The following is a 10,237-nucleotide window of genomic DNA, read 5'->3' as shown; positions in this document are numbered from 1 at the left end:
TAATGGCTAAAGAAACCTCTTGCCAATCTAATACTCTGAAGGTTTCCTGTAGCAGCTGGGAGCTATCTGTTTGAAACATAATGTCCCACCTCCCAGTTTCCGGGGAGGAGAGGGGCTTAACTTCAGCTGCCACCTTACTCTGAACTGCAAAGCCTATTAATTTTCTCATATCTGGGCATAAAGATACGAGAAAATTATATCTTGAGAACATGTACCTAATGAGTATGTCTGCCTGACTCTGAAAGGCTGAGCCTTCTCTCTCTCTGCAGTCACTGTACAGATTGCCTGGGACGCATCATCTCTTGGGTTAATGCTTAGTCAGTAATACGACTCTTCTCTCTCTTCAACCTATATGGACAGGCTCTCTGGGTTGGGAGATTTTGTTTTGAATTCCATTTCCCCAGCAGGGCCTGTGTCCGGAGGCAAACGTTAGAATGTGTGGTTTGGCCAGTGTGGATGCCCGTGGGGATGGCAGTCAGGCCAGGCCTCCTGGCAGGCCTGTCCTTGGATGCAAGGGTGACATGCAGGTGGTAGTGTCTGCACTACATGTGCCAGCCTCCCAGAGCAGGGACAAGGTCACCCCTGTGCCTCCATTGTCCATGACCTCCTTTTCCTGGACCTGAAGTGTCTCATCCGTGAAACGGTGATAAAAATCTTCTTTCCTAAGAACAGCTCAGACTGCTCCCCGCACCCGCGTCCTCTCTGCCCTGTCCTCTGTGAAGCCCCCTGGGGTCACCATGGCTTGGATGAGCTCTCTCTCCTTCGAGCTCAGGGTTGGCCCCTTGCCCCAGCTAACTGCCCTGCATTGTTCTCCGCGTGCACGTCTCATCCCCCCGGCAATTTGGGGGTGCGCATCTTGTGGCCTCAGTGTTGACTCTGTTCATTCCACAAACAATCTTTGAGCCTCTGTTATGTGCCAAGAACGTCTGTGCCCTGAGAAAGTCCCACGCTGGGGTGAGGGTGCGTGTTTCTGTAAACCTGTCCTTGCTGTCCAGGGTGGTCTGGGTGCAGAGCACTGTGGCCCACCGGCGAGTGGGGTTTGAGTCGGGGCGGGTGACACCTCAACGGATCAAGGGTGAGCACGGACTGGGCGGAGAGGGGCAGAGGTAGAGGGACAGCATTCTGGGGGGCAAAACAGCAGAAGTGGAGTCTGCAGGACCACAGCCTGGCATAGAGATGTAGGGGCAGCCCAGGGTGCTGCTGGAGCAGAAAATTTAAGGTGGGTGGGGCTGGGAGCTAAGACCGAAGTGTAACAGAGCAGGACCCTATAGGACCTTCCTGACAGACCCCTCCCCCGCATGTCTCTGCCTGACTCTCATCTGTAGAAAAGCTGTAAGTCTCCCAGGCCTCCCCTGAGTCACAAAAGCCTGGCTCAAGAATTAATGAGTGGAAGGATGTGAACATGTAGTGATAGAGAGAGCAGTGGGGCCAGGAGAACTGGTAAGAATTTGAACGGTAAATCAGCCATGTGGCTCACAGAATCCTTAGTTCCTCCCTGAAGTACCTAGATGACAGTATCTGAGGCACACTTCCTGAGTTGTTTTACAGATGCTAAAATCGCCACCAAATGGAAGAAGTTAACTACTTGATGACCATGAGCACGGAGCCCCCAGGCCTACTGGAGCCTGACGATTGATTGATCACGTTAACCCCTGTGACACCACCGCACTCTACCGCACCTGACACCGCCCCACTACCTCACCGTCAGCCAAGCAGAGACTTGTGCGGTCGCCGGACCACTTCACACCCTGCAACTCCCCTCCCTCACCCTGCCTATAAAAAAACCTTCCCTGAAACCCAGCAGGGAGTTGCAGCCTTTTGAGCGTGAGCCAGCCGGTTCTCCTTTCATGCCCCTTGCAAGAAACCCTCCTCTGTGCCGAGCTCCAACATTTCGGTTTGTCTGGCCTCCCTGTGGGTAGGGTACACAAACTTGGGATGGACAAGAGCAGCGGGCGGGGGGGCGGGCAGGGGCTGTCTTCTTTGCCCTCTGGAGCAGGGGTCCAGCCTTCTTCACTCGAAGAGAAAGCGAACTCAGTACCAATGTGAGCCTGGGTCCCCGGGTGGGAGAGCGCGCGGCGGGAGGTCTGGTAAGGCTCTGTGCGGAGGAGGGAGGGCGAGGGGAGCCTGAGGAACCCCACCCCAGGGCAGAGGCGTCGGGGGGCGGGGCGGGGCCCACCAGTCCTGACTCAGCAGGGCCGGCGAGAGAGGAGGCCTTGGGGGCTGGCTGGGCTCGTGGGCGCGATAGCACCAGGGAGACCCCCGGGCGGGGGCGGGGGACGGGTTGGGTCCCACGGGCCGGGCGGCCCCTCGCGGGCTTAGCACGCCCGACAGCACTAACGCGCCGGCCCAGCAAATCTTTTGTCGGGGCGGCGCTGAGCCAGCAGGGCGCCGCCCGCTATATCTGGGGCCCCCGCGGGCCGGTGGGACCGCGCACGAGGCGCACCATGGCGCAGCGCTCGGGGAAGGTGAGTGCCCACTCTAACCTCTCGCGTCCGTCCGCCGCCGCCCAGGGTGACCGCAGGGGCCCAGACACCCGCCCTCATTGCTCTTTGTGCTGAGGATGGGGGCCGGGGACAGGTGCGGCCAACCCGCTTGATGCCCTTTGCATCTGACAACCCCGAGCAGAGTGGGCTAAATTTCTGAACAAAACGGGGTGCCTGGCCCCGGCTGAGGGCCTCTGTGATGTGGGTGGGGAGTTCTTCCACCCAGTGTCTCCAGCACTGGCTCTGCGGCGCCAAGCCCCTGCCCCAGAGCCCAGCGCAGGGACGGTGCCCCAGAGCCCGGCGCAGGGACGGTGCTCAGACCTAAGGGGTGCCGGGGTTGGAGTGGGGATCCTCGACTTGCCCTGCAGCCCTTGGGCCCCGCTTCTTTGCCTGAGGCTGTTCGAACGTGGCTGCTCCTTCCTCAGGATCTGCTCAGGGGCACTTGGGGCAGGTTCTCTGCAAAATGTTGAAATTTGAGGGACCTTCGAATCCTGTGGGTGACCAGTTGTCCTTGAATATCTGGGGCGGGGGGAGCCCTCCATCAGATCTGCCTTGTGCGGGAAGAGTGGCAAGTTTGGATCCCTACCCCCTTCCCTGGCTCCCTATTCTAGCTAAGCTGAGACTGCCTTTGGTTTCCAGGGGCTACATTCAAGGTTAGTGGGTGAGAGCATTACTGTATCTGTCTGCGGGGGCTGGGTTATGCCTCAGCGACAACGCCGAGAGCTCATCTCCACTGTGGTCTGCACACCCTCCTCTGTGCTGCAGAGGGACACCTTGATATCAGCAGAGGTAAAGGGAGAGGCGAGAAGTGGTGCGTGGTGTTCAAAGCTTCCACGTCCACACACATCCCTTTGGCCAAAGCTTTTGGCCTCGCCTAGCTCCGAGGGGCCCAGAGGAGCAGTTCTACCCTCAGTGACAGTACACGTACATCATGACCACAATTACTGGGCCCCAGGCAACATTACTTTGCCAGGGCCCTTCTAGGAGCACGATTCTTGAAACCCAAAGAGTTATCGAGAGTTGGAATTTTCGGTTCCTCTGCAGAAAGTGAGTGAGTTTTGGGGTTGGTATGGTTCTTCTGTTTGTTTTTGTTTTGTTTTGTTTTTATTGAAGTACAATTGACTAACAAGACTTTATTAGTTTCAGGTGTATAACATTGTATATTTTTTTATACATTATCAAATGATCACCACAGCAAGTCCAGTTACCATCTGGGTCATGTTTAGTTTGGGAACAGGGACTACCCATCAGTGCAACATCACCATAGGACACAGTGTCTGAACTGAGCGCCGGGTTAGAAAGCTCCAGGTCTGACACATGCATGTCACCCAGAGGAGGGGCCTAGAACACAAAGGGACGGGGTTACATTGAAAAAGCCCTCTTTGGAGCCTTTAATCCCGTGCCAGGCCCTGACTTGGCTCATTGGATTCAATATCTCCTGTTAAGGGGCCCAGTCTCGGAAACCTGACTTTCTGGAAAGTGAATATTCGGTTATAGGGTTGTAGGCGAAGTGTTTTCTTTTGAAACATTTCGTTGGATGTTATGTTTTAACAATAAACAAAAATTGAGTTTAAAAAATGCAGTGGGAGTTTGAAAAGACCCTGTTTTCAAACGGGCCCCTGGACAAAGGGGAAATCCCTGTCCCCTCATATCTTCTGAGATCCGTCTGCTCAACCATGGCCTCCTGGGGTGGGGCGAGCCGGGTGCTGGGTCTGACCTCAACCCGCCATCCAGGCGTTCCCTCACCCAGGCAACAGCGCCTACTACATGCCACAGGTCGGGGCTCCAGGGCCTGGGAATTGGGGTTCAGTGGTGGATGCTGGGCCACAGGAGAGAAGCCCCTGACTCCTGGGTCCTCTAACCTGGCCTTTCTAGATTACTCTCTACGAGGGCAAGCACTTCACGGGGCGGAAGCTGGAGGTCTTCGGGGACTGTGACAACTTCCAAGACCGAGGCTTTATGAACCGGGTGAACTCTGTCCGTGTGGAGAGTGGGGCCTGGGTCTGCTTTGATCACCCCGACTTCCGGGGCCAGCAGTTCGTCCTGGAGCACGGCGACTACCCCGACTTCTACCTCTGGAACAGACACAACGACCACATGGGCTCCTGTCGGCCTGTTGGAATGGTGAGTGGGCCTGGGCCACTCCACTTGGCCGGGGTGGGGGCGGTTCCTGCTGGAGTGACCCAGGGCCCAGTTAGGCCTGGTTAGACGTGGGATGAGTAATCGGGGGGTAGGGGTGGGGGGAGCAGGGCCCTCCCAGCTTTAGGAACGGATGAGACTGTGAGATCTTTAAGCCCGAGAGATGTCCCCACACAGACCCAGCCACTCCCATGCGTGGGGACCCAATAGGAAAGCCCCTGGGAGTTTTCATTCCTGCATTTTCAGCCATGTATCAGGAAACCACTTTCAATTTCTGATGCCAAAATCTTGCTGAGTTTTCCACTTAAAATGCTATTGAAAACATGAGAGGTTTGGCTCTGCAACCAGATAGGGGAGCATTCAGCTAAAGTAAGGCTGATGTGGTCCTGGTGCGTCCACCCAAGCAGGTCATCTTCTAGTGCTTTTCAGGAGCCTTCAATGGAGTGGCCGACGGAGGAAGCTTAGGTATCACTGGCCAGGCAGCGGGAATTGGGGGGCAGGAGCCAGCAGGTGGCTGCCTTTTCACAGGGCCACCCAGTACGTGCGGGAGAGCCAATGAGAGGTGTCACTCCCCCATGGCGATGTTGCCCTCAGGGTATAGGGTTTGAGACTGGGCATTCCCATTCCTTAGAATTTTTCCATCTTAAAGTCCTAACTGACCTTCTGTGAGCTCCGGAAGCTAGGGTGGGAAATGGCTGGTTCCCGAGACCAGGGGTGTACAACTTATCAGAGAGTCTCGGCCCTGTGTCTGCGGGAGGACCCTCTCCTGGACGGACATCTGAGGACCCCCAGGGGAGGGGCCTCCTGTGTGGAAACCCCTCTCTTTTCTACATGGGTTGCAAAACCAGTTGGGCGTTGGCCTCTCAAATTGTAAGAATGCTTTCTTAAGATTTCCACCAGGTCACGGACATTTGGAAAAAAGAATTAACATGGCTGGCCCTGGATCTTGCATAATGCTATTTATATGAAAACTACCCTGGGTATCTTTCGAATGCTGTTCTCGGAAGAGCTGTCCTTGGGGCCAGCTGTGGCGCAGACCCAGCCCCCGCCGGCGCCAGAGCCCGTGGGGAGCTGGCCCACCTCGGTCTTTGGAAATACGGGGAATCTTATGGGGAGATGTATGTCCTCGTCCCAGGGAGCCAGCAGGGATTTCAGCAAATGAGATCCCTGTTATTTGTTTTAGATTTTTGGCTTCGTGTTTTAATAAACGTTCTATTACAGTTTGTAAAATATTATCATTTAAAGGCTGCCAGTGGCCTGTGGCCCAGGAGGGGGTGAAGGGCAGAGGAATGCGGTGGTATGTCTGGGGCAGGAGGAAGCCCAGTGGCCCGGGCCGGTCCGAGGGCGGCCGCTGTCCCAGGAGATCTGGCCCTCTCTGGACCTTGGGTTCTGCAGTTGAAGAACGAAGTGACTGGACTGGTTCAGGGGCTCTGAATCTTTTTAAACTAATAGACCCCTTTCATCCAACCAAATCTCATACGCAAGAATGAGCGGCAGTTCTGGTCTGAGGGGCGTGCGTTGAGGTCGGGGTACTCACCGGCCCCCCAGCCCAGGAACTCACGGGTGCCCTGGGTGCTGGATGGGTCCAAGCTCCTGCCCACACGGGCTCCTGTTTATGACGGGAAACGTCACCACTGTTCACCCTCTTTCCTTCCTCCACTTGTGGGGGGCCCACAGCATGGGGAGCATTTCCGCCTAGAAATCTTCGAGGGCTGCAACTTCACGGGCCAGTGCCTGGAGTTCAAGGACGACTGTCCCTTCCTTCAGAGTAAGGGCTGGACCAAGAACTGGGTCAACGCCATCAAGGTGTACGGGGACGGCGCGTGAGTAGAACCCGCGTGGCCGCTGACCACAGTTCCCCGCCTGCCGGGCTGGATCAGACCCCAGCAGGGGGGCCGCCTGTCCCCTGCCCAGAGACCTTTTCCCTCCCCCATCTGTCCCCCTGGCCCAGGAAGGCCATGGTGAGGGGACGCAGGGCCCCAAAGGCCCCCCTTGATGGCAGGAGGGCACTTTGCAGCCCTAGCCGTTTTCTATGACTGGGCTGAGCTCATGGACTGCGCTTTGGTTTTCTCGAGCTGGGAGAAGTCTGCTCTGGCAAGGGTGGGCCTGCCCACATGCTCACCCGTTATTTACTCCGAACTGGACCTCTCCTACCACACGCCCAGCCCTGCCGCGCTGGCCTCCCGGGGAGATGATGTCACAGTGGCTCACTTCTGGGGGATGGAGAGCGGCTGGGAGGCTTTTCCCCAGGCCCAGGGGGGCTCGTCCGCCCTAGCCCAAGAGAGCCGTCAGAACCCTGTGCTTCCGTCGACTCCCGCACACCGGGTTCCTTCCACCAGCCAAGGGCATCTGAACGCCCATTGTGCACACCCTTTGTGCCAGTTTCACAGCCCCTGCTCACACCCCATCTGCCCAGCTGAGTGGAGAGCGTTGCCCCATTTTACAGAGGAGCAAGCTGAGACCCAGAAAGTTACCCCACCCCGCTGGGAGTGGCCCCACTGGGATTGCAGCCAGGCCTTTGGCTTCAAGTCAGACTGTCCCTGATCTAGAGCTGGGTGTCTCCCCAGATCTCAGCCCCATGTCCCAGGAGAAGAGCCCCGAAACGTGCGTCCCAGGAGCCTGGCTCTTCTCCCAGCAGCTACGGGAGCCCTTTGCCGTCTGTGTTTCTGAGGCACGGGATCAGGGTGCAAGCGAATGGTCATGGGAGGGACTGAAGGAGGACGTAGCCGAGCTGGAGGAAGAACTCCCCACCTTCCCCTGCGAGGTCAGATGTTGGCTGCTGGGCCCTGGGCCCCTGACCCAAAGGCCTTTCAGAAATTCCAGGTTTGCCCTCAGTCAATGGCACCTGGCAATCCGGGGGTAGAATTCCAAAACGACCATTTGCTGGCTAAGTTGTGTCTTGTGAGGCCAGAGTCATACCTTTGTGTAGAAGGTATCCTGAGCCCCGAGGCCCAGTCCCCCTCCAGCCACCCCCGGGACTCCAGGGGCTTGTTAAGAGAAAAAGGCAGGAAGGTAGGAGCTAAGATTTGACTGTAGGGACTTCACCCCCCACTTCACCTAAGCGGAGATGGTGCTCAGAGGGGCGAGGACTCCGTGGGTCACTGCCTGCAGTGGGTCCCACGTCTGGACCCGGGCTCTGGTCCGCTCCCCATGGAGCCCTCGTCCTTGGCCTCCTGTGACTTTAACTTGTAAAAAAAAAATGTAAGCCCTTGGCAAGGAAAAGCTGCCCAGTGGTGCCCCCCAGGGTCCCCTAGTGTGGGCGTGACCTCCTTCGAGGGCTTTCCGGGCATCTGAGGTTGGGGGTGCAAGGTGGGTCTCCCCACACCTCCTACCTGCCAGGAGCCATTTTCTTTGGGTCCCAAGTCGCTCAGGAATGGCCTGTCCCCACAGACCCGTGTCCTGAAGGGCACCTGGAAGAGATATGCCAGCACCTCGAGGCCCACTTCCCAAGGGTGCAGTCCTGGTGCCGACGGCGGACGGCGCGCCCCTCCCTCCCACGGCAGGAAGCAGGGGAGGGTGAGGGGTTCCTGCGGAGGCCTAGCCGGTCCCTTCCTCTTCTTCCTTTTGGGGACGCCCATATGCTCCAGGGCAGCCCAGGACACTGCTGGGGGTCCTTCCCAGCTCCTCCAGGGAGGGAGGGAGGGGCTGACTCCCTTGGAGGTGCCTCAGGCCATGGCCTCAGCATGTGCGTGGAGTGTGGGGAGGTCATGGGCAGGGTGGGGGATGCGGTGGGCACGGAGAGGCTGGCGGGGCAAGGGGTGGGGAGCGGCCAGACTGGACCCGGCCTGCCCAGTGCTCCCACTCACTCCCACTCTCCACCTCTCTCTCATGCCCGACCCCTGACCCTCAGCGGACTGTGCCAGGCTCCGGATGTGGGGTTGGGACGGGGGAGGAGAGGGACGGTGGTGGCAGGTGAGTGGCAGCTGGCCTTGTGCTGGATGGGCTCACAGATTCTGAGGATGTGTCTCCTGGGGAGAAACCTCCTTCAGCACCAGAGTGCTTTGGGGTCCATGGACAAGAACCCTTAGGTCAGAGCACCCCATGGCCTGGGCCAGAAGGGACCCCAGCAGCCAGACCTGGGTGTGTAGCCCCTTTGTCGGGGGCCTGGAGACTGAGGCCTGCTTTGCTTCCCAAGGCCCCCAGCCCCTCCGTGACTGACAGAGAAAAACGCTGTGTTCTATCAGTGGTCAAAGAGAAAGAGGCCAGAGTGAGGTGGAGAGGGCCGCCATGGACAGAGTGGGTGTGGACCAAGTTGGCTTTGAGGCCCGCCGTGCTCCCCGCCGCCGCCCCCTCGCCCCTCAGCAAAGGCTCCAGAGCCCAGCTCGGTGGGGGGGGGGGTCCCCCTGGCCCTCCCAGCTGCCTGCTTGTCTCAGGGACAGTGGAGGGACGGGGCTGCAACAGCCACACTCCCCACGTGTCCAGAGGCCTCTCCTCAGATCACATCCCCTGCCCTCCGGTCCGCAGGCAGAGACGACTTTCGGGGGGCCCCATCCCCCCACCGCGCCTTCCAAGAGAGAAACCTTCCCAATTACCTGCAGCCCCATAGCCTCTGGTGATGAGCGGCCCTGTTCTCTCCTGCCCTGGCCCAGAGCCCAGCCATAGGTGCTCCTAGACCAGTCCGTGTCCTTGTCGCCAGTCTCTGCTCCCCGGCCTGTTAGCAGCTGCCCTGGAGCTGGGAGCTGCGATGGGGAGGGAAAGGCTCCCTCATCCGTGCAGCTGTCTCCCTCACCCCTCACCCCACCGCAGGAACCTGTGGTCTGACTGATGTGAGACTCGCCAGGGCCTGAAGCAGGGCTGGGCGCACACGTGGACCCAGGAACACATTTGCTGAACGATGGAACGAATGAATAGTAATCAGTTCCCATTCTGTGCAGGCCCCCTGCCACGTGCTGGGTGCTGTCTGTGCAAACAGCCCTTTTCAGGAGCAGGAAGGAGTGGGGTGTGTGGGCGGGGGAGTGGGAGGATGAGAGTGGATGTGCGTCCTGGAACCACTCCTGGCTCTTGTGATGAACATTCTGGACTGGTCAGTTTCAAATGTCAACTGAGCACCCCTGGGTGCAAAGTGTCTCACCGAGCACTGGCCCGGACACACGGGGCAGTGAAAGGACGGGCGGGAGGTGGGCGGAGAAATAAGCCAACACGGGCGGGAAGGGCTGGCCCGGGGCGGAGGGGCGCGGGGCAGCGGCTGCGGGGAAGGAGGGCACGCGCGGCTGTGCCAGGACAGGAGCGGCCGGGCCCTGCGCTGCTCAGCACCGGGCCCCTGACCTCCGCCGCCCTCTGGCCTAGGTGGGTCCTGTACGAGGAGCCCAACTACCGCGGCCGCATGTACCTGGTGGAGCGGGGCGACTTCCGCAGCTTCTCCGACTGGGAGGCCCAGAGCGCGCGCGTCCAGTCCCTCCGCCGGGTGGCCAACTTCTTCTAACCGCCCGCCCGCCGGTGTCTGGCTGCGACCAGGAGCGGCCCGGAGAGAGGGACAGTCCCCCCAGACCGCCCGGGACTCGGACCGTGGGAAATAAACGTCATAAAAGCCAAGCGCTGAATGACTCCTCTGCCCTTCGTGACCAAGGGACAGCCGGGCGGGGGGCCCCCAGGCCCTGGGCAAGGGGCTGGCAGGA

At 59.0% G+C, this 10,237-nt stretch overlaps 1 protein-coding gene across 1 annotated transcript; it reads left to right on the top strand.

Moving 5' to 3' along the window:
* Positions 1–2,277: 2,277 nt before the first annotated feature.
* Positions 2,278–10,237, top strand: CRYGN (crystallin gamma N). Its single transcript, XM_060020076.1, has 4 exons — positions 2,278–2,465; positions 4,359–4,607; positions 6,300–6,445; positions 9,909–10,237. Exons 1-4 carry the CDS (start codon positions 2,445–2,447, stop codon positions 10,042–10,044), a joined length of 552 nt encoding a protein of 183 aa, XP_059876059.1. The 5' UTR covers positions 2,278–2,444; the 3' UTR covers positions 10,045–10,237.

Source organism: Delphinus delphis, chromosome 9 (assembly GCF_949987515.2).
Source record: "Delphinus delphis chromosome 9, mDelDel1.2, whole genome shotgun sequence".
Taxonomy (NCBI): domain Eukaryota; kingdom Metazoa; phylum Chordata; class Mammalia; order Artiodactyla; family Delphinidae; genus Delphinus; species Delphinus delphis.
The sequence above is the reverse complement of the archived record's forward strand: the minus strand, read 5'-3'. Positions and strand labels throughout refer to the sequence as shown.